Below are 27,966 nucleotides of genomic sequence, written 5' to 3'. Positions count from 1 at the left end.
TCCGTCCCAAAGCTGCTGCTGGGCATGAAGGATGAGGAGAAGGTTTCCCTGAAGGACAGTCAGCTCCTCCAGAAGACGAGGAATTTAATGTTGTTCCTATCAGGTTCTTGTTGGGCTGTTTCTGGGTTGTTTCAGACCTTTACTGACTGATGTCCTTAATTGGTCCCAGTCTTCTGGGTTCTGAGGATCTCAGATGTTCTCCAGGTAAACGTCTCATCTCCTCCTCTGATATAATTTCAGATCCAGTTTAAATTTGTTCTACTGCTGGTTCAGTTTCCCTGTAGAGATGCACCACTCCAGTTTTTTCCAATCTGATACGTGGGCTGAGCGCATCGGCCGATATCTGATACTGATCAGATTCAGCAGCAGAATGGAGGAACCATATATCTGCCATGTTAGAGAAAGCTTTGGCCTCGACATAAACATTAAAAACAACAAAATGAACACAGATAGGATTTTTATAGACTTTAATAACAAATAAGCAGCAAAAAGAAAGAAATGACAGTCCCAGGTAAAGTCCACTAGATTGTATCCCCGCTATCAAATCACCGATATCCGATCCAGGTATTGAATCAGTGCGTCTCTATTTCCCTGGAAATTATTAAAATGTTCTGTTAGTTCTGGGTATTCCTGTCCTCACAGCGCCTCCTGGTGGTTCTAATCTGTTTCAGAGACTTTGTGGAGCAGAACTATGTGACCCTGAAGAAGGCCAACCCAGACTTCCCCATCCTGATTCGGGAGTGTTCTGGAGTCCAGGCCCGGCTGTGGGCCCGATACGGTGAGTCCTTCAGAGGATCTGCGGAGGTCTCACTCTGTGGAGGAAACTTACGCTTTGTTTGTCCTCAGAATTTGGGAAGGAGAAAAGCGTCTCTGTGGAAAACATGTCCGCCGATCAGGTGGCCGCCGCCCTCCAGAACCTGGCCCAGGCCAAACCATAAGCCCCGCCCCCTGGCGCCAGGTCCAATCCAGCTCTGTTCTGTTTTTTCTGTAAATGTGTTGATATGAATAAAGCCTCCGAATCCACAGCTGTGTCCTTAATGGTTTTAGGGGGGGATTGCTGGTTTAATGCGTCGGGGAAAGCATTTAAACAGGTATCTGCTGGTTCTGATGTTGCTGCTGTGGGAGGAACTGGAACCTAAGCAGAAATGTTTCATCAGTGGGACATCCTGGACTGAGATGTTTCTCTTCAAACATGTTCCTGATAGATTAGCTGCTGCTGGTTCGGACACTGTTCTCCAGACACACGTGAACTGAGCAGCAAACCAACGAGGTGAAAAACCTCAGAATCAGGTCAGCCTCTCCAGATCCAGCAGAACTCCCCCTTTCCTCCAAGTCATTAGATGGACCCAGTCGTCCAGGTCTACAGGATTCTCACAGGTCTTTCTGAAGTGCTTTAAAAAACAACTAAGGGCTCACTTCTATGCTTCAATCCCATCATGTTGTCTCAGGTCACTTTCTAGATCCAGATCATCACGTCAGATTAAAGCTTTTAAGTTTCTATCTGAGGTAAACCAGCTGATTGCATCCAGTCACTGATGAGCAGGGAACGACAGTAGATATTGGCTCTGTTTGAATTCATGGGCTGCGTCCTCCGGAGGCCAGATTCTTAGGCCGTTTACATCATAGAGCAGAAATAGAGTAAAGTTTTCAATGGATTTGAGCTACAATGTAAAAATATACAATCCTCCGTCTCTGAGAAGTTTCAAATGCCAAAAATGTGGTCATATAGCAGCAGTATTTAAAGGAAAACAATGATGTGGAAGGTCTGCTGGAGAGCGCAAATATGGAAAGTGTGGTAAAGAGGTTAAAATTAAATGCTGTAACTGTGGTGGAGAACATACTGCTGCTTATGGCGGTTGTGAAGAGAGCAAAAGATCTGAAGAGAACAGAAAAGAAAGTAGAGCTTGGAATAACTACTGCTATTGCAGAGGACTCATAGATCCTTAAAAAGAAAAATTTTGTACTTTTTATGCTAGAGGAAACCAATTGTACTGCTCAGAGGTCAAAGAAAACCGGGAAAAAAAATCTAAATATTAGTGAAAAATACCTTGAAGTAAAAGATTGAAAATGGGAAAATGTTGAAAAAATGGGAAAATAGTAGGACCATCAGAAATTGGCAGAGTGACAAAAACATAAAGACAGATTAGTAAATATGATGAATTTGATTATTTCATTATGATGGGTTAAAACATGCAGTTCGGAAAACTATTATTATTATTCATTTCTGGGGGTGAGTTTTGTTTCCTTGTTTTACTCCTTATCAGTTGGTGGCGGTAATGCACTTTAACTAATTAGCCAACCGCCATAAAACACTACACGAAGTGGTATTTTCTAAAGTTTTCTATAGAGTTTTTCTGTCACTATTTTCTGGCCCATATTTTCACCCAGCATCTCTGGACCTCGATGTCATGCTCGAACCCGCCTGCAGGGGCCGCTGTCTCTAAATTCAACCAAAGGAAGTGACGCAATTGCCCTAAACAGCTCTTTGGAGACACAACAAACGGAGCTGCAGGGAAACTGTTAATCTACAGAGAAGCAGATAAAAAGCTCAACCGAGCTACCGTCGCTCCTTCAACCGGGATTCAGCTCCTGTCAGCCCGCAGAGGAGGACTAGCTGCCCACAGCGATGCCGGAGAGTGAGTCTGTTAGCATGCTAGCCGTCCGTAGCTAGTTAGCCGAACCGAATCCTTGTTTAATGTTAATAAATGTTTACGTAATATAAAACCTGAACGAAGCCCTGCTGTGCTACTGGACCTCCACCAGAACCCATCCACATTTTCCCGTTTTTAAGTATTTCTAAGGTTCTGTTTATCCTCATTGCTGCCATGGCGCTGATAATCAGGTGCTTTGAAGTAGCAGAACCGCTCATCATGTCGGCTCAACTCTGGTGTTCTGCACTAAAACCCGAACCAGATGGAGGCAGGTCCAGTCCGTGGCTAAAGCTGAAACCTGAACCACACAGGTAGACTCCCAGGTCCAGTTCTCCAGATCTTCTCTCATAGATCTGCTGTAGAACTGAACTGAGATGTTGTCTCCTCTGGAGGACATAGAACATCAGGAACCTTCCTCATCCTTGGTTTAGGTTTTCTAAACCAACAATTCCTTCACTTCATCAAACCCGATCAGAACCATCCTTAGGATGTTCTGATGAAACTAAGCTCCACATTAAATAAACGCATTTAACAAGCAGAACCTTTAGGCACCATCCACATTCAGCTCCCTGATCCCAGAGGGAATTAAGGGACTTGGTTTTGGGAATAGTTCTGGACCTGGGTCCAGTTTGTGGTCCGCTTCAGGGCGACGGTAGAAGTTCTCAGAACTTCAGTGCTATCTGTCCAGATAGATCTGGGTCGTTTGTTCCTTTGGACTCAGTTCAGCTTCCACAGGTTTGGAGAAGAAGGATCAGAACCGCTCTGGTCGGACCACCCCCCCTAACTTCCTGTCTGTGTTCCAGCTGAGAGCTACTCCAACCCTTTGGCCCCTGAGGGCCACGATGTGGACGACCACAGAGCTGCTGCGCAGTAAGTGCTGTTCCTCTGACAACCCACCAGGTGGCGCTGCCGTCACTGAACCTCTATTTGTGTCCTTCAGGTCCAAGCTGACCAACGATGACTTCAGGAAGCTGCTGATGACGCCCCGGGCGACGCCTGCCTCGGCCCCGCCCACCAAGTCCAGACATCATGAGTGAGTGGCGGCAGTAGAACCGACAGTTCCGCCTCCTGGCGCCGACTCTCCTGACAGAACGATGTTTGTTTTTCCCAGAATGCCGAGGGACTACAACGAGGATGAGGATCCTGCAGCGAGGAGGAGGAAGAAGAAGAGGTCAGAGCTTTTCCCCTCTGGGTGAGTCCTGGTCCAGGAAGAGGCTGACCCGGTTCTTGCTGTCTTCTCCCTCAGTTATTATGCCAAGCTTCGGCAGCAGGAGATGGAGCGAGAGAGAGAGCTGGCCGAGAAGTACAGGGACAGGGCCCGGGAGCGGCGGGACGGCGTCAACAAGGACTACGAGGAGACCGAGCTGATCAGCACCACGGCCAACTACCGGGCTGTCGGACCCACAGCAGAGGCGTGAGTTCCTCCCAGGTTCTGCTGATGCGTCAGGATGATCCAGGCTCTTCTCAATCGTCCAGAAAAAAAAACCCCGTCTGTCTGTGATTCAGGGACAAGTCAGCAGCCGAGAAACGACGCCAGCTCATCCAGGAGTCCAAGTTCTTGGGAGGAGACATGGAGCATACCCATTTGGTGAAAGGTCTGGACTTCGCTCTGCTGCAGAAGGTGAGTCTGAGCCCGACGGCCCGTCCAGCTGGGTAACCAGCACCTTACCTTGGCCTGTCTGCTTTCCAGGTGAGAGCTGAGATCACCAGCAAGGAGAAGGAGGAGGAGGACCTGATGGAGAAGGTCCAGAAAGAGACCAAGTGAGAAACCAGAACGGTTCTTTAGCTGCTGAGCAGCTTTGGATCAGAACCACTAACTAAGCTGCTGATGGGTCTGTTTCAGGAAAGACGTGGAGCCAGAGGAGAAGATCGAGTTCAAGACCCGTCTGGGTGAGTCGGTCTTTCTGGCTCCTAGTCAGCTGGATGTAGCTGTGATCTCATGTTCCTCTGGGTTCCTAATATCATGGAAACTGTTTGGAGAAAAAAAAAATGGCCTTAAAAATCCTTCAATATTTTGGGATAAAAAATTTCTCAGATACCGACTGTGAGGGAATCGTCTGGTTCCTCTGCGTACTGGTTCCTCTAGTGCTGGCCTTTTTCTCAATTCGCAAGAGCACGAGTATGGACTTGTGTCCTCGCCAAGTATGTTCTGGAGAAGAGCAGTTGAAAGTCTGGACTCTGGGAGAATGGGAGTCGGCAGAATATATATGGGTCAATTGGAACAGAAGAGTACTTGTGATGTCACCACATGCTCAGCTCGTCTGGAGCTGCATTTTACCTCCTCTGTTTTTTCATTTAGTGGGAGAATAATTATTAGCACAGTCAGATAAACACAAACCAAATGAATGTTTTGCTAAATAAAGCAAAAAAGCCTCCATCAGAGCCGGTGGTCCTTCACACACGGCTCCATGCCGAGAGAGGGCTGCTGCAAAAGGGCTAGGACGGCCTAGCTGCTGATAAATTATGCACTAAAACAGTAAATGGGTCATTTAATAACGGCTAAAAGTATGATGTTCTCGCTCAAATGATCTTAAAATTTACACATTTGTAAAACGGAAACAGAAAAGAGAACTTTTAACTTAAAACTCTGTGCTCTTTGAGCGCTCCACTGGAAGCTGCTGCCTCAGTGCATGCTGGGACAGCTGTCAGTCTGGAGAACGCACAGGTCTGCTCTGATAAATACTCTGTAAAGAGGGAGGGATGAGAACATCCGGGAACTTTGTCCGTTCTCTGTCTTGTGAGTTGGAACAGTGCTGGTTCTTAGGTTGACGTTTCACGAGCACATGAAAACATACAAGTACGCATATAGAGAAACGGTCCTGGTCCCTCTGCGTACTGGTTCCTACAGTACTTTGGTACAATTTAACGTTTGCTGTAAATGTTAAGGACCTTGAATTTGCTAGGTCCTGGAAAGTCCTTGAGTTTAATGGTAACCAAGGTGTGGGAACCCTGTTCCGTAGGAAGGAACATCTACCGCGTGGTCTTCAGGTCAGGAGTCTCTGAAAGGAACGAGCTCTTCCTGCCCGGCAGGATGGCCTACGTGGTCGACCTGGACGATGAATTCACCGACACAGACATCCCCACCACGCTGATCCGCAGCAAGGCTGACTGTCCCAGTATGGAGGTGAGACTGGCCCAGTCAGAACCCAGTGAAATTCTAACCACCAGTCTGCTGATGTCCCTTAAATGTCTCCTTGTCCTCCCTGTCCCTCCCGTGTCTCAGGCTCAGACGACTCTCACCACCAATGACATCGTGATCTCCAAGCTGACTCAGATCCTGTCCTACCTGAGACAGGGGACACGTCACAAGAAGATGAAGAAGAAGGACAAAGGTGTCTCCTCTGTCCTGTTGTTAGTGTCCCTGCTGTCCCTGGCCTTTGTCCTAACAGCTGATGTCTGTCTCTGTTCCAGGCAAAGCGGATGAGAAGAGGGCCCCTGAAGCCGACATCAGGTCAGTTGTCTTCCACTTGCTTCTGTCCTCTGCCTCTGGACATGTCTCTGAGTGACGCCTCTGTTCCTTTTCCAGCATCTTTGATGACATCGGAGACTATATTCCATCTGCCAAACCGAGCAAAGACAAAGATCGGCACAGATCACGAGATGAGGACAGCAAGAGCAGGAGGCAGGCCTACTTTGAGAAACCCAGAGGAGACGAACACCAGCTGATGGAGGTGGACACAGGTAGGTTCTCCTAAATTAGCTGGACCAGGACCTCTGACTGAGAGTCTGGTGGATAATCTGTCCGTCCTTCTATCTGTCCTCCAGCTCCAGAATCCATCAAAGATCAGATCAAGATGATCAATGAGAAGTTTGGAGGAGCAGCAGCCAGCCAGTGGCAGAACCAGGAGCCATATCCTTTACTAGAACATTCTGTCCTCATGGTCTGGATGCTGAGTCATCATGTTTCCTAGAGTTTGTCCTTAACTGGTCTGTACTGGTTCCCAGAGAAGGGACTCCGGTAAGGAGCAGCTTGGAGATTTCTTCGGAGGATCCAACTCCTACGCTGAGTGCTACCCAGCAACGTAAGACCACCCCCCCACCCCCACCAGCCGCTGTCTCTGTCTCCATGTCTGTGTCTCTCTGACCAATGTTTGTCTGCAGGATGGATGACTTGGCAGTGGACAGCGATGAGGAGGTGGACTACAGTAAGATGGACCAGGTAGGTCCATTTCTCAGCATGCAGTGCTGCTCTGTTCCATCTGAGCAGAGGTCCAATGAGCTGTGGTTCTGTTTCAGGGTAATAAGAAGGGTCCACTTGGCCGCTGGGACTTTGACACGCAGGAGGAATATTCTGACTACATGAACAACAAAGAGGCTCTGCCAAAGTAGGCCACTCTTCTCTCTCAGTGCTGCCTGGCAGGCTGCTAACGCTAATCTTGCTACTAGCTAATGCTAACCCTGCTGTTAGCGATAACTTCACCCTTCTGCTAACGCTGCTCTCTGTCCATGCAGGGCTGCCTTCCAGTACGGCATCAAGATGTCTGAAGGCAGGAAGACGCGGCGCTTCAAAGAGACCAATGAGAAAGCTGAGCTGGACCGTCAGTGGAAGAAGATCAGCGCGGTGAGTCATGGACCCAAACATCTCAATCAGAACTTCCTTGGTTCATCACTGCAGCTTGTAACGCTCCGTTTATCTCTCAGATCATAGAGAAGAGGAAGAAGATGGAGGCAGATGGGTGACTACTTCCATTTTGGCTCTTCTTTTGTGTGAAATGAAGCTGAGCAGCAGCTTGGAGCAGTTGGTGAACCTTCTGTTTGTATTTTCAGGGTGGATATCAAGAGGCCCAAATACTGAGGACTTCTGCAGACCAGTACCAACCGATCCACTATCGTCTTGCAGTTTAACTCCAGTTTATTGTGAAACTAAACAGTTGCAAGAGCTGATCCTACCCCATCTATTGTATTATGTCAGTAGTTATTAATCTCTTAGTTGTTGCAAGTTTCCCAATAAATTCTATTCAGTTTATTTCTATGCTCCAATACCCATCATGTCATCTTAGGGCACTTTATAGATCCAGATTATTTAGATCATCCTTTTGGATTAAATTTTCTAAGGTCCACCAGCTGGTGGCATCCAGTCATTGCCTTTACAGGACGAGTAACTAGAAACAGTAGATATCGACTCTTCAGCAATCCCTCATACCAAGCATGCACACGGTGAGAGTGGGGAGGAAAACTCTTTTTGAACCGGAAGAAACCTCCAGCAGAACCAGGCTCTGTGTGAGCGGCCATCTGTTGAGGGGGGTTCAAGGAGACAGAAGCAGACATAGAAAATGAACATAGAAGCTCTGGTCTATAAATACCTTCTATGTTAGAAAAACTAATGCTAAATTAGCTTCATATGTCGCTCCGTCTCGGAATGAAATGTTTAATCAGACAAGCGTCAAGGCCGTTTTCATGTCCAAGGATGAAGGAGAGAACATCCAGTTGGTCCCAGTAAAAGCTGAGCCCATATTTATGTCTAGCAGAGAAACGTATGCCAGTTTAATGCAAGTAGCCATTTTTCACCAAAGGTCCAACATGTGTGCTGAATGTTGTAATCTGGCTTTATTGACAATATATTTTTGTTGTTAAAATTAATATTCATATATGTGGTTGTAAATGTGTGTGTAAGTGAAAACGGTAAACTTTCATACCACCACGTCTTTTATTCGTGTTTTCTTTGACAATGTGACTGAATGTTCAGAAAACGGCAGCATATTGTCAGTATTACAGTATGAAGCAGATCCCGATTGATCTGCAGAGCATTAGCCCAGCCACAGTTTGCACACTTCTTCCACTCTGGTTGCAAACAACTCGATTACAGCTCCCTGCTGTACATATGCAAGTGGCCTCAGATCAATTAAAATGTAATTTACATACATAGTCTTCACATTAAACAAGCCAGTGTTAAACAGAACACAGCCACTGTATGTCAATTTAAAGTAGTCCAAAATCATTTAAAAAAATTTAAACTAAAAAGATGGGTGACTGACCATTTTATGTCTCCTTTGTATAAATAAAGTCTTTGAATTGAATGAGTATTATATATTTCCTGGTAATTTGCCTCTGTCGCTTAATAGAACTTAATTGCAGTTTTTTAAAATAGGAAGTGTGCTTGATTTTTAAAATTTTTTTTTTTTTTTACAGAAATAAAATGTCTTCAGCTTTGATAATAAAACATTTTATTTTTTTACAGAAAGAGGTTCTTGAGGTGGTGAGCTGTAACAGCCTTTCAGCTATTGAACACCAAACAAACAAACAGTAACTTATAAACCAAAATTATGTCAGAGATACAGATCACATATTGCCTTATTCAATTATGTTACAATTAATAAAACACTACATGACATATTCATCAGTTTAACAAAAAAGATGCATAATTTTAGTTACAAACAGCTCCTTTTTGAAACGATCTGTCCGCATTGACAGACCAGTGGTGCTGAGAATGATTCTTGTAAATGCTCACATACATGGCCGACTGAACGTGTGTCTCAGTTCTGAATCTCCTGCTGACCTCTGGAAACATTAAGTCAGAAGTCGTCCATGCCTTAAAGCTCTATTTGGATTGAAGCCAGGAACTAATCTCACGTTGATCAGACACTTCTGTCATAACTGCTCCCAGAAAAATCAGGAGATCCATTTGAAACAGAGCGACTGTTGACGGAAGTAAAATTGAATTTGAGATCCATTCTTTCCCATTCAAGCAACATTTATTTTATTTTTTCCTTGCAAGGGAGAACATATGCCATTTTCTAAGGTGGTATGCCATTGTCACTCTCGCTTTGAGAGTCACATAGATCTCATTCTACACTTTTCTCAAAGTATGAATGAAACACTTGATAAAAAACTCTGAAGTCCAGATTTTAGCTTTATTTTATTTTTTTGTTTCTTTGCAGATAGATCTTAGGACTAATTGTAAGAAGTTTGTTAAATATGGCCCCAGATCTTCCTCACTTCTACAGCTTCCTCCTACATTAGATGTTCTCACAGTAGAGGGTCTGTTGGTTTCTGGTCCAAACTGCAGGTCTTATGAGATGAGCAAAATGAAGACGGGTAGCTTCACCTCCCAGTAAACCCAACTAGACCCTGCTGGGAATTCTAAAGGGGTCCAACTGGGCCCTGGCCTAATGCAGCTGATACTGAGCTTAGGTGTGGTCATTGATGCTGGCTGCAGCGAGCAGCACTTTAGATATTACAGGACCAATTTTAGTTAGTAGTTTTTTTCATTATTTAACCTTTCATTAATAAGCATCTCTGCTTTAAGAAGATAATTAGTGCTGATCTCGTTAGTCTGGTGTCTGAAGCTCGTTAAGGGTAAAGAGCTCCTTAGGGAATCAAAATGTTTTCTAGATGAAAAACAACTGGATTAAGAATAGTGGTGAAATATCATCATACAAGGCTAATGAGGGCTGCTAATTAGCCTTTCAGTGTATGTGACGGACAGCTGGACTGAAGAACATGGATCGTGTTCCCAAGGACCCTGATGAGATGCTAATGAGCCTCAGAGCTCCACCCACCAGAAAGCTGATGTGTTATTTTATAAACATCAAAGAGAAATCTTGTTTTTGTTTTGGTTCCTGACCTTATTTGTTTAGAATAATTCTAAGAAGATATTCAGCAGCAGAGTTTAAGTAGAACTGTTGTAGTTCTCAGGAGAGACGCCAGACTGACTGTGAATTTGGCCTGCCTGGGTTCAGGATGGAGAACAGGAAAAGACCAGATGAAGCTATTATGATGAGAAAAAGCATAGAGCATAAAGTTAGCGGTTGAACTAAGAAATACTGCAGAATACCAAAATAGAAATGGATCAAAGCAGAATGGAAAGGGGTGGCTATGTCCTCTAGCAGTCTAAGGCTATAGCAGCACAAATATTGAAAATAGCTCAGGATAACAAGCTATTTTGGATGAAGTATAAGAAAGATAGAGGCACGACAGGACCAAGGAGAAACATATGTCTCGACTGAAGGCCAGTAGCTACAGGTAGGATTTGATGTCGGCCGTTCTAGCACCCAGCAAACATTTGACTATGGTCCCTGCTGTCTCTGATGCCATGTTTCTGATTAAGGCGCTGCCAATTACCAGAGTGGGTTTCTTATTTGTTATATGAATAAGCAGGGAAAACATTTAGAAATATGGATGGGATGGTGGTGACCAGTGGGCGAAGCTCTAGAACTGCACTTTCTGTGTATCATCACCCAATTGTTTTTGGTTCCTACCTTTTCATGAACTGTTGAAGGGCCACTGCATGAACGTCTCTCTGGTCCCGGTGGCTCTATTCTGTTAGGTATTAGGCTTAGTGTTAGGTACTTGCCTTAGCGTTTCCAAATCATGTCCTCCCTTTTATCCATTGAGCACACCCTGTTCCCTTTTTTGGCTAAGTGGAGGGAGTTAGTTTAAAGTTCCATGGTTTTCCTGGGGTCGTGTCTTGTTCTGCCTCTTAACTGCTGAGCCCACCAGATTCCATCTGAACGTTTCTTCCTGAACTCGCTGTTGGACTCATGGAACCCTGAAACTGTCTGTTCCTGTTCTGATCGGAACCCTAAGCCGGGTTGGGGACTCCTGGATCTCTGAACCTTCCTGTTCTGAACTGTTTCCCTGACCTTGCTCAGATTCGTGCTTGTTCACTGAGGCTGCTGCATCGGGGACACTCTGGGCGGCTCCCGCCGTATCTCGTTGTCAGTCCATCGGCTGGATCCTGCCTCACTCAAGAGGATGGACCAGGTAAGTGACTCACATGGATGATCATCTTCTATCAGATTATCGTGGTCACTTACTTGTGTTTCCCCCTCAACCAGATTGCCAGTGATGGATGGTGCCCCTTCTCCCCCTGCAGCCGCTGTAGATTCACAGCACCACATATTTCTGTTCAGTTTATCTTAATAGCATTTTGAATCTTCCCACTGCCTGTCTCGCCTCAAATTCTGCGCCTCACGTTCCTACACTCTGAGCTTATGACACACAGGAAAGAGAACTTAATTAAGGAGAACAGCTGGAGAACAGCAGCACAGAACATAGGTCAAAGCAGTCAAAACAGGAAGTAACACAATGTGTCTAAATGGCAGCACCAGCACCTCTACTATTTGGATTCTAGTTTCAGCTAGTAACGTTAGCAAAAAGTTTAACCATTTTAACCCACTCACAGTTGTACAAGTTTGACCTGTCCTGCAACTGGAACCATTTTAATGTTAGGAGAGAAATGTGGGCTGGTCAATGGTCCTCAAGTCACAGCAGGTCCAGGTCAGACCCTATGATGTCATCAGGTGGGTCACATTAGAGGCTGCACATGCTCAGTTGGAGAAGGAGAAGGGAGCCATGTTGGATTTTTAAGGCCCAATCCCAAACGGGCCCCTAACCCTCCATTTAGGCGTTCTTGTGGAGGGTCCGTCACATTACGAGCCATCTCAAACCACCTAGTGGGTACGGAAAGTTGACCATTCAACCCTTAAATATTGAGTCTTCATCAGAGCAGACGGACTGGATTTTGGGAGCGGGTGTAGCGGCGAATTAGTGGCGGAGGAAACACCTGTATTAAAATATTATATTCTGCTGGTTTGCTGCATCTTTGTCACACTGACAGAAAATCACAAGTTAGACATCATTGATCCTAAAAGGGAAGGTCCTCTTTTAAAGTTTTATTTGTCCATATTTCTTTTAAGGGGCGAAGGTTTTATGTCATCAATCTACTGCAGAGAGCAACAGCCATGCACATGTGCTGTCACTGTGTTACCATTGCAACGACAGTTTTCCTTTTCCGTTGGACGGAAGAAACCTTTGCATTCTCAATTACATCACCCCACCCCTCTTTAACCAAGGCGCCTTTCTCAGCTGTGAGTGACTTTATTTGGATGGACACTGATAGTGAGGGTTAGTGTTTGGAGCAAGACGGTTGCTCTGTATAGGGATGGAGGGGTTAGGGTGGAAGGGTTGAAGTGACACAGCAGTGGTGTCACTTCAAACAGCCAGGTCATGCTCCAGCCCAACAGGGAGTAACACCTGTTCCTCAGCAGTTCAGCCACAGAGACAAGCTGCTAGGAGGAATGATGGGAAACTGAGTCCTTTTAGAGTTTAGGTGCAATTTTCTCTCTACATCCGTCCATCGGTGTGTCTGTTTGTCCTTCCGTCCTCCAGGCAGAGATCATTCAGAAAAGAAGAGGAGGCTTGATGAAGACTGGGTTCTCTGCAGAGAGATAAAACCCAATGAGTTTCTTCCTCCATCATATTAGTTAATTCCGATCAAATCATCTTTACCCCTAAGGTGAAAGATTAGCTCACCTTAGAGGTAAAGCTACAGAGGAGGTGATGGAGGACAAATGGAAGTTGAGACTTTCCTTCCTTGCCTGTTCCTACCAGTCCTCTTCTGTTCATACAGGTTCTCGTCTGTTCCAACAGGTCCTCGTCTGTTCCTACAGGTCCTCTTCTGTTCCTACAGGTCCTCTTCTGTTCCTACAGGTCCTCACCTGTTTCTACAAGTCCTCACCTGTTCCTACAGGTCCTCGTCTGTTCCTACAGGTCCTCGTCTGTTCCTACAGGTCCTCTTCTGTTCCTACAGGTCCTCACCTGTTTCTACAAGTCCTCACCTGTTCCTACAGGTCCTCACCTGTTCCTACAGGTCCTCACCTGTTCCTACAGGTTCTCACCTGTTCCTACAGTTCCTCTCCTGTTTCAACAGGTAATCGTCTGTTTCTACAGGTCCTTGTCTTGTTTGAAAGGTCCTTGCCTGTTCCTACAGGTCCTTACCTTGCCCTACAGGTCCTCAACTGTTCGTATAGCTCCTCACCTGTTGGTCCTTCATAAGTCTTCAGAGACCGCTCCACCTTTTCTCTCTTCCCTGATTCCAGGTCCAGAGCCTCCTGCAGTTTCCTCTTTGCTTTCTTCTCCTTCTTCAGCCTCCTCTGCATCGACACTAATGACACAACGAGACACAAACTGGTGACATCTGTCTGCTGCGAAACATCTCCTGTCTCCACCCAGCCTCTCCTGTCTCTGACCTGCCTCTGACCCATCTCTCCTGCCTGCAACCTGTCTCTTACCTCTCTCCAACCTTGTTTCCTGTCTCTGACCTGTCTCTCCTGTCTCTGACCCGTCTCTCCTGTCTCTGACCCGTCTCTCCTGTCTCTGACCCGTCTCTCCTGTCTCTGACCCGTCTCTCCTGTCTCTGACCTCTCTTACCTTGTGTCTGAAGCTCACAGCTCAGCTGTCTCTGCAGAGTCTGTCTGACATCTCGTTCTTTGTCCAGCTCCAGTTCTAACTCTCTGCGCTCCGTTTGACTCCTTTTGCTCTGGGAGCGGGCGCTCTCTGCTGCCATTTTCAGGAGACCCTGGGGGGTGTTTGTGAAGCAGAAACTGTAAAATGTTCTGGCAGTGTTAAAAAATTGTGGAGTTTGTAATAAGTTACTTGTATGTTGGTCAGCAGCGTCTCCATGGAGGACAGGCCTTCAGACAATAGGAGAGGAGCTAAGGAGTTGCTGAAGCGCCTGAATGATGGCAGCTGGGTGGGTGCTATTTTGTCATTGGCTGGTTTGTGAAGGGGGAGGGGCCAAGTGGTGTCACCTGCAGATATAAGAGAGTAAACCTGAAGGTAATCAGAGAGAACCAAATTTTTTCTGTCCTGATACCTCACACAGTGATGGCAGTATGATGGTGTGGACCCAGAAAGAGTGATTCCAGCTCTACAGCAGAGTAACTCAGGTCGCTGAGCCAAACAGAAACATGCTGAAGATTTTTAAAGTGTTTGGAACCAAATTAGTTCCCAGTGTTCCTACTATGGATGACCCAGTTCCTGCAGCGTCCTCTGAATAATCCAGCATAAGATTAGCTTCTGCTGCAAACGAAGCAAACAGAGGAGCAGCAGAGAAACGCCTAAAAATGAAGGATCAAAAAATCTAGAAGCCTGAAACACATCAGGAGGAAACAGCTCCTGATGTGGAGGAAATTGCTCAACAGCAATTCCTCTAAGAGCAGATGAAGCCTGCTCTTAGAGGGATTGCTGCAGGTAAACATCTGGATGCAATCGGCTCCAGATCGACAGGGATGGTATTGAAAGGGTTGTTCAGTGCTGAAATGTTTGTGTTGATGGTTGTTAACTGGAGCTCTGAGGGAGGAGACATGGTGCATGGTCCAGGAGACAGATGTCTATTCTGGACGGTCAGATCAGTTTATTCTGGGTTCAGAACCACCTTCCTGATCAAAAGGACTTTTGTTCACCAATCAGGTTTAGCCTCTGCCTGCCATACAAGCACAGGCGTAACTTTCTGAAAGCCTGTTTGGAGATGTCCCCACTAATAACTTCCGCTTTTCTTCCTCTTTCCACTCATTTACTTTAGCCAAAGGTAACAGAGTTGGGTGCAGCTGTGTTCAGAGTGTTTTGAGTCAGTGTTTTTCCCTCTCTCTCACTGCTCCCCTGTCCCGCTTCTCGGTGTGACATCATCAGATCTGTCACTTTGAATCATCTGATTTGCGATCGCATTTTACTGATATACAAAGTAGCTACATGGTGGGAGGAGAGACACACAGCAGCATTTAGTGAATTTAAACATGATGTTTAGGTAAAAGTAAAAAAAATTAGAGATGCCACCGAAAAATCTGTTCGTTAGAAATACGGAGAAAAACGGCAACAGATTATAAGTTTATACAAGTTAGTATTATAATGCAAGAAGCTTGAGAAAATATAGTTTAAATGTTCTTTACTAGTTGAAAAAAAGGTGGGGTTTTCAGAGGACAGAGACTCCCAGTTACAGGTTAGAGGTAACATGTTTTCTTATTAAACAGATAGAATCAGACTGCAGAAATTCTTGAAATTTTGTTTCTAGCATCATCATATTAGTAAAGAGGTTCATTAATATTTTTAAATAAAGAGAAGCAGGAAGAGCTGCAGATTTAAAGGTAAAACAGATTGACTGGGATATGCAACATGCAATAAAATATATTTCCAAGTTTACCACAAAGTTTACAAGAAAGAATCCATATTTTTCTGGATGGATGGAATTGAAATTGTACTTCTAGGGCTGCATGATATATCAATTTTGGCATCGGAATTGGCTTTTATTCTTTATTTTTGTATACATTAATGTTTTTGGGCCCTATATATGTAATGCACTGAAACTCATCTCTCTAACTATCTATAAATATAGACAGCAGTGTTTTTTGTTTCCTTTGTGTTCTCAAGGAAAGCATTCAATAAATATATATGTTTATGCTAAATACAAAAAGCTAAAGAAAGCGTTTGTGTAACTGTAGATCCATCAACCACCACCCGAGTTTTCCCACCAACTTTGCGTTCATGGAGCCGTTTTCTGACTGGGTCCAACATCAGGGTCCAGATTACAGCAGGAATACAACACTGTTCAAAACCAGAAGTCTGTTTGTTCACACTGGCCTGGTTCTGGTGGGTGTTCTGGAGGAGGAGGAGATGAAGGTGAAGGTGAAGATGCTCCGGAAGGCAACCGACTGGTTGGTTCCTGAAGCTGGAGCCCTTGATCACTGGGGGAGGGGCTTCCTGCAGGAGGCCCCTGAGTCCATAGCACATTGTCAGCATTAGCATCTTGGCATTAGCGATGTAACTGGCTGTGTCCGAAAATCCACTCTCACCCCTAAACCCCTCCATCACTATATAGTGAACGTTATAGTGACTCAGTTTACTACTTGATCACTACTTTTCGCTCCCTTTGGGTCACGTGACTCCGGCTCGCTAAACGGCGTCATCTTTGTTCTTTCTCACCCTAAAACAAACCCCATGATGCTTTGCAAGAAGAGCTATAACAAAGCATTCTGGGATATATCTGCTCGTCTAGTGACCATGGATTGTCCCTACCTGATCCGTCCTGGAAGCACGCTCCGTCCTGCACATGCGCGAACAGATATTCATCCGGTTGTCCATAAATAATGTAATTATGCTACTAAAATTACTTATTTCTATCCTTAACTCACTAAAGAATGCTAAAATCAACTTTAAAAATGTTTTATGACTTTTTTGAGACAATTTCGATGCTTTTTACATTTTCTTCGTTAAACAGCTGCTCTGACGTCATTATCAGACCTGCTCAGAGCAGTCCGGCAAAATATGATTAAACCATGTTTATCTGCATTTTAGTTGTTTCTTTCTTTAGATTATGCAACAAAACTAAAACATAGAACTCAAAAAGACTAGATTGCTGTTTAAATCCAAAGGCCAAAAAGTTAGCCACTGGAAGTAGCGTAGGATCCCATTTCCAGTGCAGATCGGGCCGAGACGAGTGATAAAACAGAAAGGATTTAAGGCTTTTATTTTCTCACAAAATACATTAATAACCTTTAACATATTATAGTTTAGTATGTTTAATATTTTTGGTCATGTAGGCCTTTTTTACAAAATACAATCTAGGGTGACCCGACTGTATATCTGGATGCGCATGTGATGGCGCATGCGTGGAACAGATCTTGCTTCCGGGACGGATAGAGTAGCGACGTGAATTATCACTACTTTTCAAGGTGCTTTGTGGGAAATTTTGAGTCCACTACTTTTTTGTCCAATAGATGTTCGGACACTCATTCGAAATGGCCTAACCCTTATAGTGCGCTATGGAGGGGCGGATGTTTGGACACAGCAACTGTTTCATCTGTTAGCCATGTGAGGCTAGCCATGCAGTCACCTTGTCGTCTGTCTGTGAATCATCCTGCAGGTTCGCTGGACCGCTCAGCTGGGTCAACGGAGTCATCTCCATGGCTACACCAGCAGGGGGCAGGCCCACAGGAAGGAGAGGATGTGGCATAACCATAAAAGGAAGATCTGTTATACCTGTGGAAGCAGAGACAAAGGTTCAGTGACCCACCCACAGAGCTCGGGGAACCAATCAGGATGTGACTCACGGCTGTGCTGCTGCAGAGCCCTGAGACAAACCGAGCCAGCAGGGGGTGTTGCAGCTAAGGAAGAAGGAGAAAGGAGGCGCTGTTCCCTTTCCCATGATCCTTCATTGCCCCCTACCAAGGAAAGAAGGAAGTGAGAAGGCAGCAACTGAGCAAAGGAGACAGGACTGAGTTTATGATCCAAGGAATCCAACCTGTGTTGTTGTTCTCTGAGTTGGCTTCACTTTGGTTAACGTTGCCATGGAAATGCATGATCATCTTCCTCATCTTGTGTATCCTCAGAGCTTCAGCCATCACTGCTGTCAGACCTTAAGACAGAACATGACAGAGATCTGAATCGGACTCCAGGGGGCGCTGCAGCAAGAACTGGTTCAGGATGGCTTTCCTCTCATTAATCAGAAGAAATTTTAGTTTAATGTTCACAGTTTAAATAACTGATCTGTAATGGCTGACTGTGGACCAGCTCTATCTCACAACTCACACCATAAACTCTTCTTACCACCTGCCTCAGTGTTAACGAGGGAGCCCCACTAATGAGCTCATTAAACTCACGAAGACACCAAAAAAAGCTCTGCTTCTCTCTCTCAGTAGGTCAGGATTGGCCCCAGCTAGAGTGTCTGGAGACTGGCAGCTGTGGGGACCCAGACATCCCTCAGGATGTCCTCACTGAGACAAACAGGTGGTTCTAGGAGGACAGAGGGTAGACAACATCCTGACGGTGCTGTTCTTCTTCTGATGAACCAGCTGTGACCAAAACCACCTCTGTTGTTCTTCCCCAACAGTTCTGTTCAGAGCTGAAAAAGAACCGTGGAACCAGAAGGATGCAGAACTCCTGATGGAGATTCTGAGCAGAAAACTAGACGGGAAGACAATGAAAGACAGTGGAAGCAGAACCAGAACCACACAAAGTGAGCCCATATAAAGAAGCAAAGACGAAGCTGAGGAAAGTTCCAGAACTTTGGACGAACTCTACAGAACCAGAATGAAATTAGAAAACCCAGAACAGTTTAAATAGATCTTTAACGCAAAGAAACCCAATTCACACCCAGACGTCTTCCAATAGGACAAACCAGTACCGACCCGGACCGGCAGAACTTTGTCTCCTCCTGCTGATAGGATCTGCAAAGAAAGTGGATCTGAGGATCTGAGAAAGAGAAGAAGGTGAAGAAACCAGGGATCCAACAGAGCGCTTTCATAACTGGTGCTGAGATGGAACAAAAGAGACAGAGGTGTCACTTTGACTGATCTCTTTGGGCTGATTCTCCTCTGCAGCCTTACAGCCTGAACCAGTCTGCAGAGCTCGGGTTCTGCATCGCAGCAGTTTAAAGTCAACCTTTAGCTTTTAATAAACTGAGCTTTTGATCATCATCATCCTGTGACCTCACAGGAGGCAACTTTTAATAAAAGCTGCAGAGTGTTTTCATCAAGCTGTCAGATCTGTCAGCGAGGTGACGGTGGTGCAGGGTCGGTATGTCCTCTGCAGGATTCAAACGCTCGGCTGAGCAGAAACATTAGAACATTAAAGGCTGGCTGCTTCTCAGACTGATGGATGAGACGGAGAAGCCTTGAGTTCAGCCAGGTTCACTGACGGAACGGTTTTCCAGCCCCCAGCCTCAGATCTTCTCCTTCACTTCCTCTCTTCTACAGTGTTTTAATATTCAGCTTAAAAAAATGACTGAATAAAAACAGATGAAGATGGCTGACAAATTACGTCCCACAGGTGTGATCAAGTCCAAAGACACGCTGATCGTCTCCAGGAACCGTCATGGAGCTTCTTTCAAACCTTTCTAACTCTGACCCCTTTTACTTTTTATTATAATGTGGAGGAAAGCATCAATATCCTAATGTGTGATTTAGCCCTGAGCTGTGCCTGTCAGGTGCCTGTGACTAATCTTGCAGAGGTGTCGGACTGTCAGAGCTACTGTTATAATTAGTAATGTTCATTAGCAGATATCAAAGCGACTGACAGACCGAGTGGGACCCGAAGCTCCGACTCACTTCAGATTTAGAGGATCAGAGAAAAGGAGCTTATGAGGATTTTCCATCTGGAAATTATATTTTAGTGTATATGACTATTAGGGAGGAGGAGGTTGAGGAGGAGGAAATGCAGGTCTTTTATGGGCTCTGTCCCCCTGGATACAGCATGGTGCTACTTTTCCTGCTTCCTGTATACCATCAGATGCCATGAAGATGCTGATGATGATTGATGGAAACATCCCAACAGGATCTACTCCAGGGAAACCGTTTGGCTTTTGATTGACTAACGCAACGTTCACACTGCAAGCAGCAGAGGCAGCAGAAGCAGCTAGTTTACATGCAAAGTCAATGGTTGACACACATCTTGGTGCAGGAAAAGGTGCAGCAGCTTGTTTTGAGCAGCTGAAGCAGCGCCTCACAAGCTTCTGAGCATCTGACGCGTGGGACTTGCTTCAGAAGCAGCAGCTGCTGGAGTTAAACATTTTTTACCTTTGCTGCTCAATGCGCCACATTAACCAATCATAGAAGCTGATCTGGGAGCTGGCAGGGAGACAGACACAGCACTGCTGATGCTGATCGCTATGATCACTCCTCTGAAACAGTTTATTAACGCCTAAATTAACTTAAAATGTCCAAACCTGAGGACAAAATATGTTCGAGTCTATTATTCCTGTGCCTACAGTTTGGATTACGTACGTAAAAAACGCCTTCCTGCCGCCATGAACAGTAGCGGAAAACACGAAGAGGCGATCGGGCCAGAGGCTGCTGTTGAAGGGGATTCCTAGTGACAGAGCATCGCTTGTGTACAGGGCTCTGAGCGGCTCTGACTGCGAAATAATACTTGAAGGCAGGATCATAATCCTCATGATTACTGCACTGACGATGTTTTATAGGTGGACTTTCTCACTTAAAAATATATATTAAAACCAAGGGGGTAGGTTTGATTTGAACTTTGGTAGGGACACTATTGGTCGGGTGTCATTGGTGCTATGCAATATGCATGCCCTTTTTTATGCTCGATGTGAGCATCCGTACTGACAAGAGGAATTCATTGTTTAAAGAGAAAAGCAGCATTTTTCTACATTAATAAAAATTTTATAAGCACTACAGTCACTAGATGCTGTTTATCAATGTTTGAATTATCAGCGGCTCTGATGAATGTGGAATTAGGACTGTTTTCCACTTTGAAAATGGTTTCATTTGTAGGACTAAGAGAGAAGGTAAATACAGTATTTTCTTTTGAAGATAGAGAATTGTACAGAGTTAAACCCCACTCTAATATTTGTACCTACTATTCTCTCTCTGTATCAAGCAAAATAATACATTCATTAAAATACTAACTTCACTATAAAAGTTGAACATCTAGGCTTTAGTTACTCTGTGTTGCCCATTTCATGTATTTTATCTAGGGCTGAAAAAATGAATCATATTAATTGATTATTTGAACATTCGTCAACTAATTTAGTGAGTAATTATTCATTAGCTGGAGTATAGAGTCTCTAAAACAAAATATAAATGTGAAATGTGCCTTTCCCCGACAGAGTGACCCACTTAGATCAGTAATTATGTCAAAATTGTAAAAAAAAAAATAAAATAAATAATAATAATGATTTAAAGAATTAAAGAACCTTTGGGTATCCAATTAATCGATTCATCAAAAAAATTAACGACACACTAATCTATTTGCAAAATAATTGTTAGTTGCTGCCCTAATTTTATCGTAACATTGCAAGCACATTTCTTACTAAATACATGTGGAGATAACAGGCAACAAAACAAACATGTTAATCAGGCAAACTATATTAAAATCCATGAGGCATCATTTGTGAGCTATAAAAAAGGGAACACACATCCAATAACTCATACTGAAAAAAAAAAAAAACAAGACAAAAAAACCTTCACCTGAAGCCCTGAAGGTTCGGACACTTCTCTCTTTACCTGTGCTGCAACATCACTGCTCATTGTTTGAGTTCCCTAAATCCAGCCATATCAAATACAAATTTATATTTATATTGTATATACATAAAAATGTTGCTACTTATTTTGTAATTAAAATCATTTAGACTTCACCTGAAGCACTGAAGGGCCAGCTGCTTCAACTACAAGCTGTCCTGCACCATTATAACTGGATATTTGTGTTTCCTATAATCATATTACATTCAACTTACATTACATTCAACGATTATAACTGTGTTTTTAATATAAAAGGATTAAATGAAACAACCTTCTATATCATCCTATGTTACTTACTGACTGACTGTTAAGATAGCTCTTTATCTATATTTTCATTTTTAGTGGCATCATCTACAAAATATAATACTAAGAATGAGCCTTTAAGTTTATTCAAATATAAAATCCCATTTAATGATTATAAAAGACAATATAACACTATCTTATCTGTAATGTAAAAATATCCAAAATAAACAGCCAGATTCAAGCATTATTTACCAGACATTAATGTTTGCACTAATTTACTTGTAGACTGTGTAGAAATCTTTGTAAGATAAAATCAATATTAATGGTGTCCCTCTGTTTGTTCTTGTCTTTATCGCATTTCTAGAGGTAGAAATTGTCAATTAAATATCAGTATTATTATGTGGAACCCTAATTATGCTTCTTAAACAAAAAATAACAGATGTTTAGGCACCATCTTTTATTGTTATACTCTATAAAAGAAATAACAGCTGCTAATAATTATACCTGAATTTCCTCAAAGAGTCATCAAAAAATTAAACAGTAACAGCAACTAAATATCAGATGATCAGCAGATTTCCTTTATCAGTCGGCTGTGGCTAAGAATCAGAAACGTTGATAGCTTACAGCCTATTTGTCAATTTTTCCAGCAGTCTTCAGAACTTCTGGCTGATTCAGAATACTTAGTTTTATAAAAGAAAAAAGTTATTTGTTTTTTAGCGTACATGATATTCAGTTTTTTAATTGGGACTAGTTTCGTAGCCTAATATTAATTGTAATAACCGTGGTATTCTAGCGTGAATAAATTTTCAATTTTGTGCTCCAAGCGCAGACGGACTGGAAAACAGCCAATCAGAAAGAGAGGGAAGGCGGAACTTAAGGCAGCACAACCAATGAGAGTGGAGATAAACAGTAAAGCACAGTGACGTGCGCTGTCACTTTAAAGGGACAGGAGAGACCAGCTGCAGCTACTAAGCAGCGAAGCTGCGAGAGGAAAAGAAGCGACTGCTGCAACAACGCTGCTGTTGCTTACATAACATTATTGGTAGGGACAATTAGGATGGTTCAAAATTTTGGTAGGGACATGTCCCTATGGTCCCTATGCAAACCTACGCCCATGATTAAAACTACTTTTTACCTACTAATTAAAGCAAATATTGCAGCCATTGTTACAGGCAAAGAAAGGATAAGTTAGCTCCGCCCAATGCGCTTCAGACCCACTTTTCGACCGAGCAGCTGGGGCAACAAAGATGCTTCAGCTGCGCATCAGAACTAAACTTGTACAAGCATCAAAAATGAAGCAGCACACGCATTTTTAGCTGCTCCTGCTCTCTCTTTCATTGTTACATCTCCAGAGGTGCACAAACACAGCGCCCCACTGTCCAAGTTCTGTCTGGACGATAAAAGCCATTCATTTATACATGTGTCTTTGGTTAGTGCTGTTAGCCATGTCTCTGTCAGCTAAATGATGCTGGTTTCTCTGTAGACCCGCTGCTGGGTTTGCATTGCTAATTCCTCCACTTTTTGTCATAAATCTCACATTTCACTTGATGAAGGACAGAATAATGAGCCTGTTCCTTCTCCTCCAGCTGTGACGGCTTCCATCACCACATTTTCTGAGCCTCCTTCTTCTCATCTCTGGAGATAGCGTACTGTAGCTTTGCCACAACTGGGCCATTAGCCGATTGCCAATATAACCAATAGCTTGCTGTTTGCTTCCCTGGTCTCCAATGAAAGAATGATGAATAAAAGTCACCAAAGAAAGATATGGACACACAAATAGAAGCAGATTTAAAGGTGGGAATCAGTGTTGCACAAAAACCTTAAGTACATCAACACTATATTAAGATTTGTTGATCTCTAAAATTTCCCATACTGTGAATATAGTACATCCTGTTAATACTGTATGTGCAGTAAATACTTCAAATTGATAAAAGTAGCTAAATTAAGTCCCAGCGTTTTTTCTATAACTGTTTAAAACACCCTTTTTTAAGAATTTTGAAGTTCTGATGTGAAAAATTTATTTACTTATAAATATATACTTATAAATAAATGAATTAGATTTTCTCACTGCTCTGAGACAGGAGGGCTGGGCTGAGAAGGCCATGTGGGAGGAGCCTGGAGCTGCTACTGATGAAACCCAGACTTCTCTTTGGGGGACGACCCGGGCGAGAGCTGAAAGACACACCAGAGTAACAAACATCAGACAGAGTTCATTCTAGAGCAGGTCACTCTGGAATGAAGAGTTCATGAGCTCCTATTATATTTCCTGAAGACCTTTTATTGTCTACAAGTAAACAAATGAAATATATAGTTTACATCAACAAAGACATGATAGTTGCTTGATATCAGTCTGATTCCATGCTAAGGTTAGGGTGTTAATGATTGCCAAAAAAAAAAAATAATAATAATAATAATCATTGTCATGGTAGCCACGCCCACTGATACCTCTGATAACCCCAGTTCAGGTCAGTTTATTTCACTAGCACGTGTCATCTCAAGACACTTTACAGAGACAAGTCAACCAGATCATCCAGTCATATTGGTTCAAAGTTTTCTATCAAAGGAAAACCAGCTGATTGCATCGACTGATGAACTCGATAGCAAGCCCCTCACACAAAGCATGCTTGGACCAACAGTGGAGAGGAAAACTCCCTTTGAAGATAAAGAAACATCAGCAGAACCAGGCTCCCTATGTCCTCCAGCAGTGTAAGCCTATAGCAGCATAGATATAGAGAGTAGCTTAGGATAACTGCCCATTTTTGGTGATATATTAGAATGATAGAGGTAGTATCAACACAGACAAAGACAAATCCACCTACACTTGTGCAGTCTACTGGCTGAGAGAGTCTCAGGATGGTTGGCATAGCTCCATGGTGAGGTGTCAATGTTTTAGAGGTTTTCTGTCAAAAACTCTTTAACTGATAACATTGCTATTAATGAGCTCCCTCAGTGGGAGGGTACTAGTTCTGGTGGACCTAAGATAACAGCGCTAAAACTAATTTTTGTTATGTTTTAATAAACGGTCATAGGACACAGATCTTACAATAGATGTAATACTTTAATAACAGAAATAATCCAACATTAACTGATCTGACTGCTTAAACAGGGACCTGGTTCTAATGCTCTTAAGTCATAATGTCTGAGTGGGTCAACGGGTCAGTGTTTGATTGATGGTCGGAGACGACCCGCCAACGCTCTAAATTAAATTCCTCAGGTGTGTGTATGTGTGCGAGTAAAACTTAATCAAACTGGGAAAAGAAGCCTTTGAAGTTATGCCAGCCCAGTTTAACCCACTCAGGCCGGTTCTGCTCAGAGAACAGGAAATCACAGGTAATGGCTTTTTGAAATCCTTCAAGCAGCAGAAATATAAGTTATTATTTTTCTGATGACAGTTTGCATGTCAGCCAGACCCGTCCTGCTGTTCTGAACCATAAACATGGCTGACCTCACAGGTGCTGGCCTCATGTTCACAGTGAGTGTGTGGGAGCTGTATGTCTATCTCTGTGAGGACCATTTGATCTACCATGTCATAGACCCCTTCGCTCTGAAACCCAATGATGCAGCAACAAACCACTCCTTCACTCGCATGATTTGATCCTGGCGAACAGACCACCTGTGATCAATAGAACCAGAACCTTCCAGCCAAAAACCTGAAAGTCCAGAGCCCCTGAAAGCAGTATCAGGTAGAGCTCAGAATAAGTTCTAGATTAAACATCTGGATTTTTCCTGGGTCTGGGTGTCAGAAAGCCAGATAGCCATTATCCTGGGTCCGGTTCCTCCCGAGGATCCCTCAGTGAACCACCTCCATTCAGCACCGAGATCCTGTCAGATACTAGATATTAGAAAGCTAACACCAGAACCTGTTAGATGCAGGGTACGGCATCAGGGTTCTCCACTAGCAGAGTGGAGAGGTTCTCTGCCTGCCATGCTGGACTGGATGCTTCACATCCTGTCTGGGATGTTCAGTAAATCTGTTTCTCTTTGATTATTTTATTATCTAGATAATTATCAAGATCAGCTGTTCCACATGGAGAAATGCCACAGAAATGTCTCAGCTTCAGCTGCATGTCACCGACGCACTCACTGGCTGACTAGCTAACTGACTGGCTGGCTCATTGAATGGCTGACTTACTGACTGACTGAGTGGCTATCGTAAGTGTCACTAAAACCATGCCATTGGCTATCCCAAATGTAAGGAAGCTCTAACAGCTCTGTGAATAGCACAGTGTGACCAAAGCCTCCCTCTAGTCCATTTTAACTGTAAAATTTAAGATCGGTTGCCTGAACTGAATGATTCTGAGAATGGATCTCTTGAATTAATCATTTTAATTAACCGATCTTTTTAAAATAATATAAATAAATAAAAACATACAAATAGTTAAATATTGAAATAGTAAATAAATCTTAAAATAAATAAACAAAAAAAGCTAAATGTTTACTTTATTATTTATACTTTATAGGCATTTTATGTATTTGATGGAAAATTCAATTTATATGTATTTTTTTATTTAATGTTTTTAGTGTCAAATAAAGAAATAAAGTCGCAGGAAATATTGTATTGATCTAATGATGCTTGATAATAGAATGATAACTTTATTGTCTCTTTGTAAAGGCATTAAATAAATCCACTACCTGCTGTCACTCTTCTAATAATGATCTGATTTCAGTGTTTTTCCTTGTTCAAAGGAATGGATTTTCATTGGAAGCATGTTTCTAATAAAAATATAATTAAACAATAATCATAAATCCTTCAGTTCATCAGTTCATCCATCAGTCAGATCAGTATAATAAATATTAATTAGCTCATGTGATTTGACCAGAGCAGACCTGTTTTTTAGTTATTTAATCTGATAACAGTCAGTGTAAAAACAGCTTCATCATTTTATCAAGAAAAGAGCAGATGTCTATGAAAGCAATAAATATTCATATTAAGCTGATTTTAGTCATTTAGAGTTGGCTGAAAAACTTTGACAAGTTTTAAAAGTTGTGATTATTTGAACTGATGTTTACTGAAGATGTTCGGATTAAATGTCAGTCTGATGATCTAAGATGAGGATGTGTCAGATTTAAAATCCAGTTTGGGATTATGGATTGGATTTTCTTTAATTTAACCTCTGGTTTAATTTCCGCCCTGTAATAACGAACCCCCCTGGCTGACCTGGGGCTGGTGCAGTCCCGGTACAGAGCCTCAAAGTCGGTCCTGCTGATGAGCTTGCAGCGGTTCACTCCGGGCTGGATCGCTCCGAGGCCGCGCAGGACGCGCACCTGCTCTACGGTACAGACCACCGGGTTGATGCGCAGGCGCTTCAGCTTGGTGTAGACGGTGTGCAGCCCCCCCACCAGGTGCCTCAGGAACAGCTGGAAAACCTGCGGCAGGCAGATCAGCTCCGCGCCGTCCACTGTGAAGGAGGCCACCTTCACTCCGTGAACTTCCACCAGGCGACATTCCGCGTACGGTGCCGCGCCGCCGCCGCTCGCCTCGTTCACTCCCAAAGGAAGCCTGTCGCTCAGAAACGCCCCTGCGAGTCCAGCGCTGTAACCCGGATCAGAGGAGAAGACCGGGTCAGGAGACGGTGTGGAGGTCCGTCCTTTGGGGTCATCCATGCTGTAGCAGAAACACAGAAGAAGAGGAATGATGAAGAGGAGCAGAAGCGCTTCTTTTCTGCTCCTCCTCAGCTGCTCTGAAACAAGCTCTCTTTATCGGCTGTCTCTCTCTACTAGTTTCATTAGCCAATCAGACAGAGGGACCACGGACGGACAGGGCTCTGATTGGCTGTAGAATGTTGGAGGCGGGGCTTACAGACCTAGATTAAGGCGCAAACGGTGAGCTGATTGATTGTTTAATCACCTCCTCCAGGATGGAACTGCTCATCATCTGGTTGTGATTGGGTCTGCTGTCTCACCTGGTAATGTTCAGAACCCCACATTCATCAGATCGGCTTTTAAATAAAAAGCCCTGATTAAATAGGTCAATTTAACCTTTAGAACGTGGAAGGGGGGGTTACTGTCCATCTCCAGCAGAGTCCAGACTCACAGTCTCACTGACCCACTGAGGGAACTAGACTAAATAGGAAACTGGACTGATGAGGGGATTGGAGCGATAAAGGAACTGGGCCGATGAGGGCACTAGACTAATAGCTGACCTGAATAATGGGTGAACTAGGCTGATGAGGGAACTTGATAGATGAGAGAACTGATGGGGGAACTGGGCTGATGATGGAACTAGACCAATAATGGAAGTGGGGTGATGAGGGAACTGGACTGAATAGGAAACTGGACTGATGAGGGAATTGGTCTGATGGGGGAACTAGGATGATGTA

The 27,966-nt window shown here is 43.7% G+C and overlaps 3 protein-coding genes across 3 annotated transcripts in view; 2 read left to right on the top strand and 1 right to left on the bottom strand.

Annotated features, from left to right (window-relative positions):
• Nucleotides 1-1,019, top strand: part of ndufa2 (NADH:ubiquinone oxidoreductase subunit A2) — a 2,125-nt gene extending 1,106 nt beyond the window's left edge. Inside the window, exons 2-3 of the mRNA XM_015403096.1 lie at nucleotides 672-778; nucleotides 847-1,019. Coding sequence (XP_015258582.1) covers nucleotides 672-778; nucleotides 847-938 — 199 coding nt within the window. The 3' untranslated portion in view covers nucleotides 939-1,019. The remainder of the gene's footprint in view (nucleotides 1-671; nucleotides 779-846) is intronic.
• Nucleotides 1,020-2,438: 1,419 nt separating this feature from the next.
• ik (IK cytokine, down-regulator of HLA II) lies at nucleotides 2,439-7,525 on the top strand. The gene is made up of 19 exons (XM_015403095.1): nucleotides 2,439-2,636; nucleotides 3,455-3,521; nucleotides 3,592-3,684; nucleotides 3,763-3,822; nucleotides 3,898-4,065; nucleotides 4,158-4,272; nucleotides 4,342-4,412; nucleotides 4,495-4,541; nucleotides 5,612-5,775; nucleotides 5,875-5,983; nucleotides 6,063-6,102; nucleotides 6,178-6,332; nucleotides 6,417-6,501; nucleotides 6,587-6,673; nucleotides 6,753-6,810; nucleotides 6,888-6,976; nucleotides 7,104-7,212; nucleotides 7,293-7,327; nucleotides 7,419-7,525. The coding sequence occupies exons 1-19, from the start codon at nucleotides 2,627-2,629 to the stop codon at nucleotides 7,444-7,446; spliced, it is 1,590 nt and encodes a 529-aa protein (XP_015258581.1). The 5' UTR covers nucleotides 2,439-2,626; the 3' UTR covers nucleotides 7,447-7,525.
• A 5,007-nt stretch (nucleotides 7,526-12,532) lies between these two features.
• LOC107103395 (dachshund homolog 2-like) lies at nucleotides 12,533-27,311 on the bottom strand. Its single transcript, XM_015403088.1, has 10 exons — nucleotides 26,805-27,311; nucleotides 23,715-23,818; nucleotides 17,668-17,781; nucleotides 17,477-17,587; nucleotides 17,260-17,405; nucleotides 16,008-16,140; nucleotides 14,028-14,182; nucleotides 13,803-13,950; nucleotides 13,411-13,536; nucleotides 12,533-12,810 (listed from the first exon to the last, which is right to left on the bottom strand). Exons 1-10 carry the CDS (start codon nucleotides 27,248-27,250, stop codon nucleotides 12,773-12,775), a joined length of 1,521 nt encoding a protein of 506 aa, XP_015258574.1. The 5' UTR covers nucleotides 27,251-27,311; the 3' UTR covers nucleotides 12,533-12,772.
• Between the last annotated feature and the right edge of the window lie 655 nt (nucleotides 27,312-27,966).

The sequence above is a fragment of the Cyprinodon variegatus genome, unplaced genomic scaffold (genome assembly GCF_000732505.1).
Source record: "Cyprinodon variegatus isolate N-32 unplaced genomic scaffold, C_variegatus-1.0 Scaffold1438, whole genome shotgun sequence".
Classification (NCBI taxonomy): domain Eukaryota; kingdom Metazoa; phylum Chordata; class Actinopteri; order Cyprinodontiformes; family Cyprinodontidae; genus Cyprinodon; species Cyprinodon variegatus.
The sequence above is the reverse complement of the archived record's forward strand: the minus strand, read 5'-3'. Positions and strand labels throughout refer to the sequence as shown.